The 20,488-nt window shown below is 34.0% G+C and overlaps 1 protein-coding gene across 1 annotated transcript; it reads left to right on the top strand.

The window, feature by feature from the left end:
* The first annotated feature begins 753 nt into the window (after positions 1-753).
* Positions 754-18,995, top strand: EBS1 (EMS-MUTAGENIZED BRI1 SUPPRESSOR 1). Its single transcript, XM_012215925.4, has 37 exons — positions 754-1,076; positions 1,238-1,687; positions 1,780-1,933; positions 2,929-3,100; positions 3,647-3,720; positions 4,272-4,368; positions 4,442-4,554; positions 4,683-4,798; positions 6,398-6,455; positions 7,422-7,574; positions 7,674-7,772; positions 7,891-8,055; positions 8,216-8,284; positions 8,875-8,963; positions 9,110-9,272; positions 10,049-10,183; positions 10,289-10,394; positions 10,493-10,587; positions 10,728-10,840; positions 10,950-11,157; positions 11,402-11,470; positions 11,615-11,760; positions 12,621-12,722; positions 13,419-13,566; positions 13,778-13,834; positions 13,910-14,040; positions 14,192-14,280; positions 14,424-14,776; positions 14,881-14,970; positions 15,834-15,898; positions 16,850-16,952; positions 17,050-17,208; positions 17,298-17,438; positions 17,559-17,602; positions 17,706-17,820; positions 17,966-18,118; positions 18,237-18,995. Exons 1-37 carry the CDS (start codon positions 916-918, stop codon positions 18,414-18,416), a joined length of 4,935 nt encoding a protein of 1,644 aa, XP_012071315.1. The 5' UTR covers positions 754-915; the 3' UTR covers positions 18,417-18,995.
* The last annotated feature ends 1,493 nt before the right edge of the window (positions 18,996-20,488 follow it).

Here is a 20,488-nt window from a genome sequence, read left to right on the forward strand (position 1 = left end):
AAAAAGGTTAGTCGGTGGCTAACGTAATTTCCTTGTAAGTTCGCTTTACTTTCTCTATTGCCACGTCGACATGAAACAACTTCCGCAGGAAGTTGTCCCTGCATTTTTTTTTTTATTTAATAGTAGCATTTTATGGATGGCTATGTTTTTGGTTTTCAGGCGTTTATCCTAATTTAACTTGCACGAGTAAAAAAAGTTAATTAATATAAGTAATTATAATTTTTGTTTTGATTTTTTCTAATTAATATATTTTTATGTTAATATCCGTTGAAATTAAACTATTCATATTAAATTATTATTGAAATTAATCAAATTATAATTAAATATTAATGAAATGGAGTTTTTTTAAAAGATTAAAAGTTAATGTTTTAATTTTATTTATATCAAGATCTAATTAACGATAATGTAAGAAATCTTCCGGTTTGAGATGCCAATGTTAGTCCGATTCAATTATGGTATAGAAACTTTGATTTTTATTTTTTGGTATTGGTTCGGTTCGCTTTCACCGACTGACCCTTTGCTTACCCCTTTGCTCATGGTTTCATTGTCTAATCGCCGGCATGTCGTATCGAGATTTTCCCATGCCGTTTTGCTCACGCAGCAGAACCGATCATCAAGTCAAAACCCCTACTTACGTTAAAACCCATCCAACAAAAACCTACCACGTCAACTCAATGACATGGCCAACCAAATTACCGAAATATCCTAATGTTGCAACAGAATGACCAAAAAGCCGTTATTAGTCATTCTCCTCTTTCGCTTCCAAGTCGTCTCGTCCTTCACTGATCTTTCTCTCCGTTGCCTGCTCAGCTCAAACAAACAACTCCTCTGTTCATTCCCTCGCTAATTCGCCACTCGGTTCTATTATACATCAATGTTGTATCCTCATAAGATTTGACCATTCCTGCTTATCCAATGGATATCCGTTTTAGATCCGGTTTTTGTGTTTTTATCATTCTAATTTGTGTAAGTTTTTCTGGTTTTGTCTCCGTTTCTGGAGAGAATCGAAGACCCAAAAACGTGCAGGTTGCGGTTAGGGCTAAGTGGGAGGGCACTCCTGTTCTATTGGAAGCTGCGTATGCTCCATTTCTTTTCTTAATTTTGAATGACCTCTTTTTGTTCTTTTTATTATTGAATTGTCGTTGTTTAATTTGGTCATTGTCGTTTTGCTGTTTTGTTATTGAATTAATTGTTTCTGGAATGAATTTGATTTAGTTTCTTTCATTTATTGGTATAGTGAATTACTATCAAAGGAATGGAAAGACCTTTACTGGGAATTTATTGAGGTTTGGCTTCGAGCAGAGGAGATTGAAGCTGATTCTCATTCAGCGAAAGACTGCCTCAAAAGAATTTTAAACCATGGGAAGTCACTTTTAAGTGATCAAGTGGCCTCACTATTTGAGTTCTCTCTTATTCTGAGATCAGCATCTCCAAGATTGGTGCTTTATCGACAATTGGCAGAGGAGTCTCTATCTTCTTTTCCACTTTGTGATGATAGTATTTCAAGCAATGATAGTGAGGAAATTGCGGAAACAAGCGAGAAAAATGAAAGTAAAAGGTCAGAGACTTTGCTCGTTGGCGTAAATCCTAAGAGCCCTTGTGGAAAATGCTGCTGGGTAGATACTGGTGGAGCATTGTTCTTTGATGTTGCAGAGCTCCGACTGTGGCTTAATAGCCCTGTTAATCAGTAAGTCTGGGATATTATTGTCCTATTTAAATTTGGCAATCTTTATTGTCGCAATTTTGTGTAATTTAGTTTGTTTATTTCTTGGTTGCCAGCGCGGGAGACTCATTCCATCAGCCTGAACTATTTGATTTTGATCATGTCCATTTTGGTTCTCATACTAGAAGTCCAGTTGCTATTTTGTATGGAGCCCTTGGAACTGATTGTTTTAAGGAATTTCATGTTACACTAGTTGAATCAGCTAAACAGGTCCAATAACAGTGCTTTATAATATTTTTCATCTCTTTTTATAATTTCGTTCTATTTTTCTTGAACTTGATCATAACTTATCTAATGCTGTTAAACGGCTGCTTGTATAATTGGAAAGATTTCTTTTTGTGAATTTTATACTAAAGGAAATAGGGTTGGTCCTTTTACTTTAGCAAAAGAGTAATGGGGAGGAGTTGTACTATCATATCTGGAAAATTTGGATGCTCTGATGGACTGCTATTTTTCATCTGCTTAATGCTATTTTTTCTTTTGATTTGTGAAATACTCAAATACATTAAAAAATTCGTGTAAACTCTAAATAAAGCTTCTATGATGTTAGCCATTAGCTATATAGGCAACATTCAACCTTTTCCATTAAACTGAGAAATTTTCCAGACTTCCATTTCAAAATGGTTTGGCAAATAACTTTATTGATGTTGCTTGTTTCAGTGATGTTCACTAGCTTATGCATAAAATATTTTTCATTGAACTAAAGCTTTAAATACTGTTATTGCCAAGCCTAAGGTTGTTAATGTTTATGTTTTCATGGAAAATCAAGTGCTGAGTTTTTTATTAATATGTAATGCCATAAAATTTGAAATACCTAATGGTACAGTTGTAGAGAATAATTAATGAAAGTATTATGCCAAGTCTGCTTGTAGAAATGAATTTCTTAGTGCATTATTTTCCTGAAAATAAGTGGGTTATGCTTTTTTGCTTTACCTTACTGAATGGGTAATTCTCACCAATTCGCTTATCATGTCTGAACTGATTTTTGACTTTGTGGTTTGATCATCTTCTTTCCTTCCATTTTATTAATTTGAAAATTTTTCTGAAATATCAAATGCTTCTAGTTGTTGAAAAGTTTATTCTGCTGATTTCTATATCTGTTTTGTATATCTGACAAATACAATATTGTCCAAGTTGTTTCTGATTTGTATATCTGTTTTTCTTTCAATATCTTTCTTGCTGATAATTTGGATCAAATTTTCCAGGGGAGGGTAAAATATGTAGTTAGACCTGTTTTACCCGCTGGCTGTGAAGGAAAAGTTGGCCATTGTGGTGCTATTGGTGCCAAAGACTCCTTAAATTTGGGTGGTTATGGTGTCGAACTTGCATTGAAGAATATGGAATACAAGGCTATGGATGACAGTGCAATTAAGAAAGGTTAGAAGCTGACTTATTCTGCATGAACCTTGATTTATGTCCTGCTCAACTTGGAAAAGAAAATTTTCATTCTTTGTGAGCCAAGTCAGTATTACTGTTTCTCTTTCATGCTTGCTGTGTTCTTGGCCTATGATCCCCTGTAGGTAATTTCATCGAAACTACATGTTAGCTTTCTTCTTTAATTACATAAGTAACTGCAATTTTACAACTTTTGTGCACAACTTTAATTGTAAGTATTCTAAGAAAAAACTTTAATTGTAAGTATTCTGTTGTATGTAAAATTTACTTAAAAGAAAGGTGGTAAGGGACAGATCCTTTTGAAAAATTCCCAAAATTCCTGAAAGAACATAACTGAAGTTAGGCAGCGAAAAATTTTCCAAAAATCTTTCTAAGAGTTTTACTTTCATGGTCTTTTCAAGTTTTTGCTGCTAATATTCTACATTGATATTCATATTTTAGTATATTGATGTTGAAAGATGTTCTACTTAAAACATGATTCTGATGTTGAAATATATTCTCCTTAAAAACACGAGGCTTGAATTGCAGGTGTCACTCTGGAGGATCCACGGACTGAAGATCTTAGCCAAGAAGTTAGAGGGTTCATTTTTTCAAAAATACTGGTTCGTTAACCTTGAAAGTTACTTTTAAGTAACTTTATTACTGTTATTACGTATTATTATTTTACGTGGTTTTATTATTTATTACAAGTTGTGGCAGCTTTTTGCATCATCAATCTTCTCTTCTTTATTTAGGATTGCTATTCACCTCTTGATGGTTCTTATTGATCCAGTATACAAAATTGATGTTTGTTTCTAGTATTTGATATAAACAATTGGAAAATATGGCCAATAAGCAGGCAATTATTAGGCGTTGTTTTCTATTAAGGATTATTGGAAGTTGACTTTATTGTTGATATTTTGTAACCTTGATTTTGATTCCCATGCTTGTGGAGTTGTATGAGCATGCCTAATGCAAATAGAACTCCTGCAAGCACACAGGAATTTTATTAGATTCAGGAATGATTGGTTGAAAGGAACTCGGCCAGAAAAAGCTTTGTGTGAATTAAAAAGTGTATTTGATTTTAGTAAAAAGTTCTGTCTTCTGCCTTGTTGTGACTTGTGGAAGCTATTTGTCAAAGTGACTGATATTTCATATTGAATGACTCATGCAGGAACGCAAACCTGAGCTGACATCTGAGATAATGGCTTTCCGAGACTATCTACTTTCATCTACAATATCTGATACACTTGATGTTTGGGAACTAAAAGGTAAATGCACTTTCAGATATCTTCTCGACGGTTTATAGAAACTGCATTTTCTGAAATGCTTCCTTTCCAACAGATTTAGGACATCAAACAGCACAAAGGATTGTCCATGCCTCTGATCCTTTACAGTCAATGCAGGAAATCAGTCAAAATTTTCCCAGTGTAGTTTCTTCTTTGTCTCGCATGAAGGTATTATCATGTGCACATACTTGCATTTGATAAAATGAAATAACTGCTGATAATATTGATTTTTCACTCCAAAGAAAATTTACTGGTGGTTGGTCTGATGAAACTGCTTGAATATTGAATTTTTTCAGCTCAATAGTTCAATCAAAGATGAAATTACAGCAAACCAACGAATGATTCCTCCCGGCAAGTCCTTATTGGCTTTGAATGGTGCTTTAATCAATATCGAGGATATTGACCTTTATCTGTAAAGTTTCTGTACTCATTATACTTTCTTCCTCTTTTTTTCTTAAACATCATGCTAATTATGTGTTTCTTGAGTTGGTCTTTATTCCATTTGACTCTGAAGTTCTGGCAGTTGCCATTACTAAATATCGTACCTGAACACTTTTGAACTACAACTTACAGACAGTAGGACTGAGCTTTTCATGTTAAATACCATTAGCTATATAATTTTATTTTCTCCTTTCTTTTCCCCCGTTTTCTCTAAAGGATTCTTTGATATTTGTTCTACAGTTAATGAAGCATGCTTTATTTTGTTTTAATATCAATTAACGGCATACTATTTTTTAGCCTCAAAGGTTGTGCTTTTGATATCTGATTGTCTTTCTTAGCCAACAGTTTAATATGCATGTGTAATTATTGGCAAACTAGTTGCATATGTATGTACTGCATTCCATGGTGTAGGGTAATTTGCCTTTTTTTTTTTTTGGGGCAATTGCTTTTCATAATCTTAAGGGAAGGGAGATTGTAAAATAGGATATATACATAAGTTATTTCCAACTAATGTTGTTCAATAGTATTTTTCTGGTGCTTATTAATTTGAAAATTCAGATTGACATAACTTGGGAATCAGGCTGTAGTTGATTGATCCTGTGCTTAACTTTAAGCTTCCAGATGATTAGTTACTCTACCATGTAAGATATTATTGTCATTTAAGCTGTCAGATGATTAGTTAGTCTACCATTTAAAGTATTATTGTCATTTTCTTAGCAGTGATTCAGATTTAATGCTTGTGAGTAAATGACTTTAAGAGTTCCTCTTCCAGATAACCTGGTGAAAGAGGGATTTGGGGTGATAACTGGTTTGTAAAACCCAAGTACAAAACTTAAAAAGATGGAATTCTGAGAGGCAAAAAAACGATAAGTCAGTTGGCCTAGAGATTCATGAAAGCTTTAGCGGGTTGATTTTCTTGGCCCTTAAGGTGTTGTTTGGAAAAAGGTGGAAGTGACAAGGGAAAGAGAGGGTAGGGTAAATATGAGAATATTCTTATTTTCCTTTGTTTCGGAAGCAAGTGAAACTGAGGGGATTTCGTATTGTATGGACCAAAAAACAATTTCACCCCAAATTGGGGTGAAAGAGGAATTTTTGACAAAAAAAAAAAAAAGTAAAGGACATTGAACTAAATTTTCATGAATAAATTGTTTTTCTCTCTCTTTCCCCTCATTTGTCCTCATCCTACAAACTAGAGAGGTTAAAATTTGTTTTACCCTCTTCACTTTCTCCCCATCCAACTTTCATTTCCCTTACTTTTTTCCCCACAGAGGAGCATAAAAGTCCATCCTGGATCCTTATGTTCTGTGAGCTATGCATTCATCTAATAGCATATGCTTAGCAACTAATACATCAAAATAATCCTGAGGGTATTTACACTTTGTCCTTCCAAAGCTGCTCTTCTACATAAATTCAACCTTATCCTTCCAAAGCTGCTCTTCGATACAACTTTAACCAATCATGTTGCTGCCTTGCACCAGCATTTTTGTTTTGACACCGTCATTTCGTCAACAACATTATTCTGTACGTTGTAACCGCTTTTTTGATATTGCTTACTTGGTATTCTTATTAGGTTGGTAGACATGGTCCAGCAGGAGCTGTTATTGGCTGATCAATTTTCAAAATTAAAGGTAATTGTAACTAAATCTCTCATTTTTGGATAATAGTGATGTAAAACAACTGGAGAAGGCATGAAAGTAGTGAGAGATCTTTCTTTCTTTCTTTTTCTTTTTCTTTTTTTTTTTTTTTTTTTTTTTTTTTTGGTGGGGTTGGGGGCGGGATTTCAAAAATAAAGTGCTAGATAATCTTACATGGGTGCCATTCCATCACGAAACAGGAAACAAATAACGAAGGAAATCAAATATGTAAACCTCCTAATTAGTGTAAATTACTTTGCCAACATCATTTTGCTTAACTCACACCTTATTCCCAATTTAGTTGGAACTTACTATGTGGATCTTTTTCTCCATCCTTAGAAAGGTCTAACACTCTAAAATCTTATTTTCCATTGCAGCCCACAGCATTCAGGATGTACCCCTCATCTCCCTCTTCCAAATATGGAAATTAATTTCAAAATCTGAATTAAAATTGAGATCTCTCAAATAATCTGATTTTCCAAATTAAGAAATCTCAAATAATCATCCAATTATAGAACATGATATTGATCCTGCATCAAATAGCAATAGGCTATGACACACGAATAAAGTATTAAGGCAATTTCTTTATGTGACTTAATACTTGTACGTATGAATAAATGTGCTAAACATGAGCAATTTTTACTAGAGGCAGAAAAAGGCGAAGCTCGATAGCTGCAAAAGAAATGTTTCATACAAGTAGCTATTACTCATAATTTCTAATAGCAAAGGCCAAGAAAGCTAAAACTTTTGCATTAAATACTGGACGTGTTTGGCATGGTACCGTAGATGATGTGCAGTAATGGAATTAAATCTTACATCGCACTGATTTATGTGAAATAATTGTTACCTTGTAATGTTCTACAAGTGGTGTAATATGTGAAAACGGACTGTGATTTCTTAAAGTTAACTTCAAAATTATCCTGAATTATGTTTGAGAGTTTGATGCTGCTAGTCATTCAGGTTCCTCATAGCACAATACGGAAACTCTTGTCAACAATGTCTCCTCCTGAATCAAATATGTTTCGTATTGATTTTCGATCGACTCATGTTCATTATCTCAATAACTTGGAGGAGGATGCTATGTACAAGCGATGGCGAAGCAATATAAATGAGGTAGATTTCTTTTCTCTGCAATTTTTTTCCCTTGTGACTGATGATTTTTTATTTGTTCAAATTCCTTGAAAATGTTGCTCTTATAATTTTTTTGGATAGATTTTGATGCCTGTCTTCCCTGGGCAAGTACGCTACATCCGTAAGAACTTGTTCCATGCAGTTTATGTTCTTGATCCAGCCACCAGTTGTGGTCTTGAGGCAAGTGATTCTCATTCCCCCCCCCCCCCCCCCCAAAAAAAAAAAAAAAAAAAAAACAACCCATGCCCTCAAGCTTGTGCCAAATATTTTACAATGTTTTTTTGTTGTGAACCTGCAGTCCATTGATGTGATTATATCTTTGTATGAGAACAATTTTCCAATGAGATTTGGGTTGTTGCTGTATTCTTCGAAGTTTATCAAGAAAATTGAAGTGGGTGATGCTGATCTCCATTTATCTTCTGTGGAGAATGATAGTCAAACTCAGGAGGATATGTCCAGCTTGGTATTTCCTTTCTCTGTTCCTTTTCCCTTGTTCTGTCCTTATATGGTCCTTTTCACACCTTTCTTACATGTATGCAAATCGGTTTGCTTTCTTGTTCATCTCTTTGACTGCTGACTGCTGTGGTGCTTATGAATTCCGTTGCCAACAATGTGTTTTGCAGATTATTCGTCTTTTCATTTATATCAAGGAAAACTATGGAATTAGAACAGCTTTCCAGTTTCTGAGCAACGTAAGACTTCTTCTCTAGTTTTTGGTACATGCGTATCTTTTAACACTATTGGGAGAGTAGTTGCTGATTAAGAACAATTAATTAGGTCTAAGGTTTGCTTTACTGATTAAAAAAAAAAAAAAAAGAAGCCACAAGTTTTGTTTTATTTTTGAATTAGCAGTTTAGTCCATAGGGATCCTTTGATGCTAACTAGTTAAAGGAAATGCTAATGACTAGAAACAATTTGCTACATTCCCTACAATTCAATATGATGGATGGGGGCCCTCGTTAAGTGTAATGATGAACATCTGACTGCTAATTCATATAAAATAGTTAGGTTATTGGAGGCCACTGCTTCATCTCAAAATTTAAGTTTTCGGTCACCTTTTAGGAACCTTGATCCAGGAAACACTAAGCAATGGCCTACATACAAGGATACATGAAAATTTGATTTTTTAGTAGCGTCTCCTTTCTATCTTTACATTCGTCTCAAATGGATGCAAGCAGCATTTGCAATTGAAAATTCCATCCTATTGTTTAGCGACAGCTTGCTGTTGGAATGAAATTTCAATTTTTCTAAACAGAAGCTATTTCATGTATACATGTGGCAGGTAAATAGATTACGCAAGGAGTCAGCAGAGTCTATCGATGATTCTCTTGAGATGCACCATGTGGAAGGTGCATTTGTAGAAACTGTTCTGTAAGTTTTTAAGGTTTTCATGGCAACTTAAAAAATATTGCTGCATTGCCATTCTTCTGTTTTAGAATTCTCTAGAAAGATTTGTGTCCCTTTTGCCTTTAATCTGTATTTCCTTTTTAGTAAGTGTTTGCATTTTCTTTCTGTAGACCAAAAGCAACATCTCCACCTCAAGATATATTGCTCAAACTTGAAAAGGAGAAAACTTATAATGAGTTATCACAAGAAAGCTCCATGTTTGTTTTCAAACTGGGTTTGTACAGACTGCAATGCTGCCTCTTGATGAATGGTCTTGTTATTGACTCTAGTGAGGTAATACTTGTGTTTTACATTACAGTTGTCCTTTTATTTCTGAGCTCATAATATATGGTTATTTTATCATGTGAAGTTCTGTTATTGATATTCTTATGATAGGCATCACATTTTCAATAGGATGACCCTTTTTTGTCCTTTTGAGGAACGGTAGGATAATTGTAATTTACAAAAATTTCTGAGATACAGTTTCATAGGTTGATGAAACAAAGTTTTCCTTTCTATGTTGGCACATTAAGGGGCAATTTAGTTTCTGGAATCTCATGGAAAAGTGATTTGGAAAAGCAAGATCTTGATGTTTGGTTCGTGTAGGAATTCTACATTCCCAGAAGAATTCAATTCCTGAATACGTGCCCTACCCTTTTTTTCCCTTGAATATGGGAAAGTGTTTTCCCATTTCAGAGGATCAGAAAATTGAACTCCTATAGGAAATAAATTAGTTTAAAAGATATAATGATATCGATACCCTTAATTATTTTACTTTCGTGGGAAATTTTTGTCCACTTGAACACGATGATACAACATTCCTGGAATTACTTTTCTACAAATCTACTTTCCTAAGAAAATGACTTTCTTTGTGGAAATATTGAATTCAGTAACCAAATATCTCCTAAGTTTATAGCTAAGGTTATCTTTTGAAGAGTTGCCCTATTATGATTTGTGCTTGTTTATGTCTTTGTCTTTTAATTGAATGATGTTGCAGTGCTTCTCTGTTTTGACCTCTGTTGTAAACCCTTTATACTTGCTCAGTAAGAAATTTTGTTTACTATGCACAGGAGGCTCTTATGAATGCCATGAATGATGAGCTTCCCAGAATACAAGAACAAGTTTACTATGGACACATAAATTCTCGTACTGATATCTTGGAAAAGTTTATGTCAGAAAGCAGTATTGGCCGCTATAATCCTCAGGTAAATCATTCTGGGATTTTTGTTGTTTATCCTTTTCTGATGGTTGTCAATACCATTATATCTGCGTTATTTATCAACATTTCATGCGCTGATGTTTACATTCAGATCATTGCTGAGGGCAAGGCCAAACCCAGGTTTATTTCTCTGAGTTCATCGGTTTTTGAAGGGCAATCTATGATCAATGACATTTGTTACTTGCATTCTCCTGATAGTAAGCAGAATTATTTAAAGAACAGTGAGATTCTGCTGACAATCTTTCTTAGTTTCTGCAATATGGCTTATTTTTTTTTCAATGACCTATAATTGCAGCTGTTGATGATTTGAAGCCTGTAACTCAACTTCTTGTTGTTGATATCACATCATTGAGAGGGATAAAGTTGCTTCACGAAGGAATTCTTTATCTGGTTATTCTTTGCAATAAGATCCTAAATCTCTATCAATTAACCTTTTTTTTTTCCGATGAGTGCTATTTATAACTTCTAAAGTATCTTTTTTAGCAATCACGCTGCCACTAATGTCATTTTGGTGTTTGCATATGATGTAGATTCGAGGGTCTAAAGTTGCTCGCTTGGGTGTTATATTCAGTGCCAATCAAGATGCTGATTTACCTGGTCTCTTTTTTGTCAAGGTTTTTGAAATTACTGCTTCATCGTTCAGGTTTGCAAATTTTTGTTAAGTCAATCTTGTTTCTCTAGAGACTCTTTTAGCTGCATCAATCAAGTTGTGCTTGATATCAACCACTTGCTTGCTTTACGTTGTGTTGCAGTCATAAAAAGAATGTGCTGAACTTTTTGGAACATCTATGCACATTCTATGAGCAAAAATACATTCTTGGATCTTCTTCAGCAACTGAAAGTGCTGCATTTATAAACAAGGTCTATGAGCTGGCTAATGCAAATGAGTTATCACTGAAGGCCTACGAATCCGCTCTTGTTGATTTTTCTACTGATATGATGAGAAATCATTTGAATAAGGTAGATGACTATAATTTACTTTTGTGATGATCAGTTTTTGCATTTGACTGCACCCATTCTTTCATTCCTATTCTATCTGCTGTAAACCACTATAACTTTTATTTTCAATTCTTAATTTTTACTTGAGTTGTTTGAAGTTGTTTCAGCACATTTATGGTGAATTGATTAACTGGTTTAGTGTTAGTAATTTTTACTTGTGATCATTAGCAAGGGAAGTTCTAACCGTGTATTTTGTGATATACAGGTTGCACAATTTTTGTATAGGCAACTAGGGCTTGAGGCTGGTGTTAATGCAGTCGTAACCAATGGAAGGGTTAGTCTTAATTTGGTTCTGCAGATATGCTAGTTTTATGGATTAATTTCTCAATATTTGTTAATGCAAATTATATTTTATAAGCACTATAGTATTCACAAATTTGATTCTACTCCAATATTTGTCTATGTGATAATTTGACAGGTGACAGTTCTGGATGATGAAGGGACCTTTTTGAGCCATGATCTAAATCTGCTGGAGTCTTTGGAATTTAAGCAAAGAATAAAGCACATCGTGGAGATTATTGAAGAAGTGCATTGGCAGGACATAGACCCTGACATGCTAACAAGGTTTGAATTTGGTCCTTGTGGTGTCTCTCCCAAATACAAGGCCCTGCATCCCCTTTCCCATTTGCGTTATTTTGCATTCAACAAGCAGCTAGGTATAGATTTTTATTTATTTTTTGTTTATTTGATGGGTAGGGAAGCATACGTCATTGATCCATCAAAAAACAAGTGCTAGGTGCAGATGTTTTGAGGTTCTTTGGTCTACATATTCACCAATGATCATTAGCCTAATAAGAAAAGTCCATTGATATGTGATGTGGGATAGGATGGGGATCCCTGGTTTTTTGGCACTAGGAAGTGGGGCAGAGTATGTCTGGATTTTCCAAACCATTAAACATAGCTGACAGGGTTGAAGGCAGTTGCCTTCAACTTTTTCTCGCAAGGGATAGTATAGTTCAAATGCTATGCTGGTTGGAAGATTTTGTAGGTCAAATTCATCCCTTTGTATTTGAATCTTTTATATTCTTTTCCCATTAAATCAGGGTCCTCAATATAACTAATTCCAAGATAAATTCTTCCTAGATTCCTTAATTAGTTTTGCTGTATTTACATAGAGAAATTGAAGAACTAGATAGAAGCATAGCTGATTAGAGAAGCCAACAAAGTTTTTGATGCCCTTTGCAAATTTCTGACTAAGTGCTTCCAATATTTTTTAATCTTTCCCTTTTACCTCTAATATTTGGCCATTTATATTATTCCATGTGAAATCTTTTTATCCTTGACAAAGATTGTTTTTTGTTCATTTGTGAAGAGTTAGCTGATGTGATTCCTTCAGATAAATTTGTAGTTTTCCATTATATTATCTTTTGAATTAGAAATTAGAAGTGGAAAGTTTATATTGATTTTACTAATGTAACATGCAGCAAATTTGTTAGTGATGTTGTTATGTCTGTGTCGTCTGCAATGGCTTTGCGAGATCGAAGTTCTGAAAGCGCTCGTTTTGAGATTTTGAATGCAGAATATAGGTAATAATTTTAGTTTCCTGCAAGTTAGATGATTTTCTCTTCCCTAAAATATTATTCTAATTATTTACATTGATGAGCTACGTGATGATTGCAATGATATAATTGATGTGCATGCGAATGTCTCGATGAACTTTATCATATTGTAATGACATCAGATACTAAATGTACGGATTGCATCAAAATTTAAATGAATTGTGAAAAATGTGAATACAAGTCATTTTCATCCATGGTTTTCTGTCCTCAAATTTCGTATTAAATGCTAGATGACAATCTTTGCCTCATCACTTTTCCGATACAAATGGTATCTGTCTATTAATTTTCTAGTTGCATTTTTCTTGAGTTTTTCTAAATCATTCAATTTCTCTAACTTTCTAATTGTAGGATTAAGAAGTAAGAAAATTCTATAAATGCTGCCATATTTATTACTGTCAACCTATTTGTGACATGCATCCCATTCGTGACCTGTCCCAGTTATAGCTGATGCAGTGAATGAATTAGTAAAGTATTAGCGTTCTGTATCTCAATGGCAGAGATCAGTTGATGATATAATGATATGTAGTGTGCAAATTCTTGTAGTGTGCAATTATGTGTTGATATCACATGTTTTCTTATTTCTTGATCTATATCTTCATATATTTTGGCAGATTGCCATTTGAGTTTCAACAATTTATTAATCCTTTTCCTGTTTTTGTGCAGTGCTGTTATAATAGAAAATGAGAATTCTGGTGTTCACATTGATGCTGTAGTTGATCCTTTAAGTCCAATCGGTCAAAAGGTGGCTTCCCTGCTTAGAGTTCTCAGGCAATACACTCAGCCAAGCATGAGAATTGTCCTAAACCCTATGGTGAGTCAAAATTCCCACTATCTGACTCTTTTTCTCTTTCATTTTCTTGTTCTTTCTTTTTAAAAAACTCCAATAGCTTCTACCTGCACTATTGCTTAGCATCACGTGGCATATTCATTTAAGTTGTGCATTCTTCCTTCTGTGCCTGCTTTCATCAAGTAATATGGACTCTGAAAGTTGAGGAACTAATGAGTTTATGGTTTTCTGGCAGAGTTCTCTTGTTGATCTTCCATTGAAGAATTTCTACAGATATGTCGTACCAACCATGGTATACATCTTTTTTTTTTTTTTTAAAGGAGTTGATTTCCATGTCCAATGTCTTAGTTGTGCTTTGACTTTTCAGGATGATTTCAGCAGTACTGATTACACAGTAAATGGCCCTAAAGCATTTTTTGCTAATATGCCATTGTCAAAGACCCTTACCATGAATCTTGATGTTCCTGAGCCATGGCTTGTTGAGCCTGTCATTGCTGTGTATGTTCCTTTCCTCATCATATGCATTCTGAAACTTGTTATATGGTCCATTTTCCAAAATATTGTGCTAAAGGTTAAGAGTTTGGTTAGTTTTGCTGACACTACTCTCTTTTTGGCTTCTTGTTCTTTTTGCTTATGCCAATTATTTTAGTCATGACTTGGATAATATCTTACTTGAGAACTTGGGGGACACAAGGACATTGCAGGCAGTTTTTGAACTAGAAGCTCTTGTCCTTACTGGTGAGATTGTGTTTCTGTGAAAATGTCTCAGGATTCTTGTTTTTATGTAATTTAATCTAACTAATTGGGTGATAATTTGTTCATTTGCCAATTGAAAGAAGTCTCATGGTTGACTTTTCTCGTTAACATCCCATTTAATATAGGTCATTGTTCTGAGAAAGATCAAGATCCCCCTCGAGGTCTTCAGCTGATTCTTGGTACTAAGAGTACACCTCACTTGGTTGATACTATTGTGATGGCCAATTTGGGTTATTGGCAAATGAAAGTCTCTCCTGGAGTATGGTATCTTCAACTTGCTCCAGGTCGAAGCTTTGATCTTTATGTACTAAAGGAAGATGGTTCCAGAGATCTCGATAAGCTTTTGTCAAAACGTATAACCATAAATGATTTACGGGGAAAAGTAGTTCACTTGGAAGTGGCAAAGAAAAAGGGAATGGAGCATGAGAACTTGCTGGTTTCCAGTGATGATGATAACCATTCTCAGAGGAAAAATAAAGTGAGTTTATACAACTGTTGGCTGATATAGTTGGTCCAAAATGACACTTAGCCGGAGACTTAGGTTATGTAGCCTAACAAATTATTGCCGTTTAAATTTTACAGGGATCTAATAATAACTGGAATTCTAACATCTTCAAATGGGCTTCTGGTTTAATTGGCGGACAAGGGAAGAAGGATGAGAACACTTCAACAGTGAGTTATCTTTTATTTGTTCATGTTTTTTTTCTTTCAACTCCTATATTTTCTCTTCGGCCTAATATATCATAATGCCCTGAACTTTAGGAACTTTTGCAATTTCAGCTTATTTTGGCTTCTATGCCATTTTTATCCCAATTTTGATCTTTTGTAGCAATAGCATCCTCAATTACAATTAAGGATAGAATTGCAAATTAAAAAGTATTTCCATCCATTTTTAGATCATGTGACACTGATAAAAATTTTAAAAATAAATATTTGAAAATAATTCCATCAGTATACCCAATGATGTGACACCAATTGAATGTTTAATTTTTGAAATAAATTTTCTAATCAGTACTTTAATAAATAAAATTTTGTTACATATTAAAAGATCCCAAACATGGCATAAAAATTAAATTGATAAAATATAATTTTTTTTCAATTACGTATCAAGGATAAAAAGTCCTAATTCTTGTAAATTTTTGGATTGATAATATATTCAAATCATTTTTCATTTAACAAAAAATAAATAACTTAATTGTTTTAATTGTGCATTTCGAATGAAGAATTTGAGACATCCTGTGCTTGAACTGAACAATAAATCTCACCCATTTGCTCTGTCTACTATGCTCCTAGAGCAACAAGGAGTTTTGCATTTTCTCTCAGGGGCATGGAATAACAAATTTCTTGAGCTTGAATCTCTGAGGCTTTGGTTATTATTCATTTTTCTTTGTTTATGAAACAAGCGCTTAAATTCACACTTGAGATATGAAAAATTTATAATCACATCTTTTCTGGAACTGGGGAATAAGTTCTAGTGCATATGTTTTATCTGCTATGCTTTTAGAATACTGCTTAATTTGACATTTCCTCATCAGGAGCATGGGAAGTGTACTCGGCGAGGAAAGCCAATTAATATTTTTTCTATCGCTTCTGGACATCTGTAAGTGTTCTTTTCATTTTTCTCAATTACTTCTTGATTTTATTTTATTTTTCTACTTAGGAAACTGAACTTATTAAACAAAATGAACTAATCTAGGTGAAGAATTAACAAAATGTCTATGAAGCAAACCTTCTGAAACAAGAAATTGCTGCTTAAACTTCTAAACAAAAATTCTCAGCTGAAATTTCTTCTAGTCTGAACTTGAAAGAACCATCATTCTTATTTCTGAGCTCTGGTGTGTCGTTGCTATTATTCAGTATGTGTAGCATAAGATATTTGGAGTATTTAACAGAACCATTTAAAAAAAAAAAAAAAAGAAATTGTCTTGTGCTGTGAACATGAAATCAACCAGTCAACAGGCCTATCACTTGATGCAAAAATCTTACAGGGTCATAAGAGTTCTTGGTAGTTCACTTTCATTGTCTCGTGTCTAATTTACTCAAGGAAAATAATTCTTTACAAACTCGATCTAAGTTAGCCCAAGTTCATAATAGATTAATATTTGATATTTATGATTGTTGATCTTGGTTAAGGATTGCATGCTTCGCAGCAACAGATTTTAACCATTTGCTCAGATAAAGGCAAATTTGTCCTCAGCTTGTAATTTGTGGAAAGTGTGTGCTAATTCTTGTATAGTTGCAAAACCTTGCATCATAGCATGATTTTGTCTGTATCATCAGGTTTCTCCTGCCATTCCTCTATCAAAATTTTGCACAAGAATTATTTCTGTTTTGCTGATCAATAATATATTCAATAATAGATCACATCAACAAAATTTATGGGAGTCCTCTGCACTATCACTCACATCCCTATTTCATCCATTCACCAATCTCTCATGGACAAATTTAGATGTGCACATTCACGTACTTGATACTTTCCTGTGTGTCCATCCCTATATGAAGCATTAATATTTATCTCAATGATTCTATAATGTCTTTTGGGCTTTTGCAGATATGAACGTTTCCTTAAAATTATGATTCTAAGTGTCTTAAAGAACACCAATCGACCTGTGAAGTTTTGGTTTATAAAGAACTATCTTTCTCCTCAATTTAAGGTCAAATTTATGTCATTTATTTTTATCATTTGAATCCTTTCAGTTTGTTAGATTATCTCACTTGCAAGCAAACTTTGGTTGTTGGCATAATATGCAGGATGTGATTCCATATATGGCACAAGAATATGGATTTGAGTATGAACTGATCACCTATAAATGGCCTTCCTGGTTGCATAAGCAGAAAGAAAAGCAGCGAATTATTTGGGCATATAAAATTTTATTCCTTGATGTTATATTTCCTCTTTCTTTGGAGAAGGTAATGGTGTCCTTTTACTATTCTTACATTTCTCCTGACCTCACATTTTTGAGTTATGTGCCTGAAACACATCAGTCGTCCACGTGCAGGTTATATTTGTCGATGCAGATCAGGTTGTTCGAGCAGACATGGGAGAGCTTTATGACATGGATATAAAAGGAAGACCACTTGCATACACACCATTCTGTGACAACAACAAGGACATGGATGGATATAGATTTTGGAGACAAGTAAATGCTTTCCTACTATTTTTTTCCCTTTTACTGTTTGCAGAGTCTGCTTAAGTTCATTTAATGCCCATTATTGCATCTCTTCTTTCGCACTTCCTCCTTTAATTTGTTTTGATACAGGGTTTCTGGAAAGAACATTTACGGGGGAAATCATACCATATAAGGTAAGCAATCATTTCTATGATTGCATGTTTCATAATTAACGAGTTTATTCTTTATTTTTTTTAACTTTGTCTAGTCAGCTAATTACTGCTGCAATTCATGCAGTGCTTTATATGTTGTCGATTTGGTAAAATTTCGGGAAACTGCAGCTGGAGATAATCTGAGAGTTTTCTATGAAACTCTCAGCAAGGATCCAAATAGTTTGGCCAATTTGGATCAGGTAAGTTGTTAGCATGATGTTTCTGCCTTTTCAGTATGTTTGATGTGCCTTTATTTTTTAGTCCTCGTATCTCATAATTATTATTTTCTTTGTTTTCCCTTTTTTTTATGTGCTAGATTCATTGATTTTATATAAATTTTTTCAGGATCTTCCAAACTATGCGCAGCATACAGTACCCATCTTTTCACTTCCCCAAGAATGGCTATGGTGTGAATCATGGTGTGGTAATTCCACAAAAGCCAAGGCAAAAACCATTGATCTTTGCAATAATCCAATGACAAAGGAACCTAAGCTTCAGGTGACTGCGTAATCTTGTTCTATGATACTTGTTTATTTGATCAGCATGCATCATGTTCGTTATTATTTTGCTTAAAAAATGCTTTCTCTATTTTTTTTTTCATTTTCACCTTTCGCAGGGTGCAAGAAGAATAGTTTCTGAATGGGTGGACCTCGACTCTGAGGCAAGACAATTCACTGCGAAAATATTAGGTGATGAAATTGACTCTAAAGAGCATGTAGCAGCTCCTAACAAACCGAAGGACCCTGCAACTGGCAGCTCTGCAGAGGAACACACGGAAGACAAGTCAGAACTGTAAATGATGGCAAACAATTTTGGCACAAGTTCTCGCGAATGATCTTTCTTGGAGGCTTCCCCTTGAAAACTTAATTGTATCAACCGAGAATTTTATGGTAACGAGAAATTTTGGTTTCTTACTGTTCCTGCAAGATAGTACAATATAAAATCAAGCTATCTTCACAAAGATTGGTGCAGTTACAATCTTGGATTTATCAAATACATCAGGACCTGTACAACTCATTTATTTGAAACCTAAAGAACTGAATGGCTGCCACCATTGCCATCTGTCTGCCCTGCTACAAACTCAACGCGGAGTAGATTACTGAGTTTTTGATCCTGAGTCTTCTTGAGGGGAGACATTTTTAGTCGCTAAGGCGACCAGAAATTAAGAAATTTTATTGGTGTACAATTTTTAATGGCAACAGTAAAATATAAACTCAATTCTCTTTTACGAATAATTTTAGTATCATCTCAGGTTTGGTAATTAACTACATTGTATGGATCTTTCCTGAAATCCAAGGAGGATGGGACTCAGAAATTTTGAACATCCTGTATTAAGAATCTCAGTTCAATACAAGCTAGGCCAAACTAATACCAAGGCTTTCAATGCTCCATAATATAATTTTTCCTTTCACACAATAAGCCGAAGGCCAAAAACTTGTCATTAATAACAAATAATTTGAGCTATCGGACCCTATGGGTACAATGAGAAAATTTTACTTTGATCGGATTTATATGGAGCAAATCAATGAAATTTATTCCAACTCAAAGGGTAAGTGTTGGTGTTGCTGAACGCATTTTACTACAAAGACAAGAAAGACCGAGAGAATCCGGTTTTTTTTTTTGAATTTGATGATTATCTAACCACTTCTTTCGAGTTTGGCAATGATTAAGCAGATAAATTTCCAATTTTAGATTGGTGGACTCGTCACGCCAATACATTTCTAATACTTTCTTTAATTGCAAAAAAAGTTTTAGCAGTTTCGGTCTCCACAGTTGCGGTTGAACAAGTTTTTAGTCAAGGAGGAAACATACTTGATGAAACACGATCTCATATGCGTGGATGAATGGAGTAAGGCCGCAATAAGAGCACAACAAAATCTCAAAAAAAATGAAGATTTATATGATCTTTAAAATGGGTCCTCAACGGGAACATCAACTAGAAAATGAAGATTTATATGATCTTTACAATGGGTCCTCAACGGGAACATCAACTAGTGGTGAAAATAGCGAATAAGGTAAAAGGGGTGAAATTGGTATAAGGTAAGTAAGAACTACGTGAGCTTTGATTCCTCTAAATCCAAGAGGATACGTAGGCAACTTAATTTTTTTTAAAAAAAATTAAGTTCAAGCCTTTTTAAAAAAAAAAAAATTAAGTTATAACTTTTTAAACAAAAAATAAAGTTAGTTGAAGACTTTTTTTTAAAATATAAATTAAGTTCAAGTCTTTTCAAAAAAATTAATTCAAGCATTTTTTAAGTGTATTTTTTTTTTTAGAAATTATTTCACATTTTTTAATTTTCAAAATCAGTCTTTAAAAAAATGCGATTCGCCGGAATCGTCGGTTTTGGAACTGTTAAGGAACCGGAATCATTCGGTTCCAAAATGGAAATTTTCGGTTCCAAATTTTTTAGATCCGGAACCGTGGTCATGCTTGATGAAAAGAATGAAGAATTAAATTATATGAATTCAAATGTCACTAAACTAAATTTTACAAAAAAAAAAAAGGTAGATTGTTTTGAATGAATACCACAAACTTAAACGATCTAAGGTTTGATGATAAAATTTTTCGTTCTTTTAGCCTTCTAAAATTATTATATTAAAAGTATTTAAGAAATAAAGGGAAATGAATTTCACATTTTGTGTTGATTTATAAGCGCATCAATTTATTTTGTGTCACTGGCAATCATATTCATATCATTGGTCAACTTAATTTCCCTTTGTATCAATTAATTTTCTATTCAACAAATAGAGATCTCTCAGGATATGTAACTTTGTCTTTCTAACCATGAATTTCTTTTAATCGGATGTTGCAGTTTTTTCTTCTGCAGTACCTCGATGTGACATGAGCGTGCGAAGAGTTTTCAAGAA

This window comes from Jatropha curcas, chromosome 6 (genome assembly GCF_041381405.1).
Source record: "Jatropha curcas cultivar XTBG-Jc1 chromosome 6, XTBG_Jcur_1.0, whole genome shotgun sequence".
NCBI lineage: Eukaryota > Viridiplantae > Streptophyta > Magnoliopsida > Malpighiales > Euphorbiaceae > Jatropha > Jatropha curcas.

Excerpts from the sequence above, each read along its gene's own strand:
- EBS1 (XM_012215925.4), top strand. The coding sequence starts at position 916 with ATGGATATCCGTTTTAGATCCGGTTTTTGTGTTTTTATCATTCTAATT. Across the intron at positions 1,077-1,237 it reads CCTGTTCTATTGGAAGCTGC|TGAATTACTATCAAAGGAAT; the intron begins GTATGCTCCATT and ends TTATTGGTATAG. Across the intron at positions 4,369-4,441 it reads TGATGTTTGGGAACTAAAAG|ATTTAGGACATCAAACAGCA; the intron begins GTAAATGCACTT and ends CCTTTCCAACAG.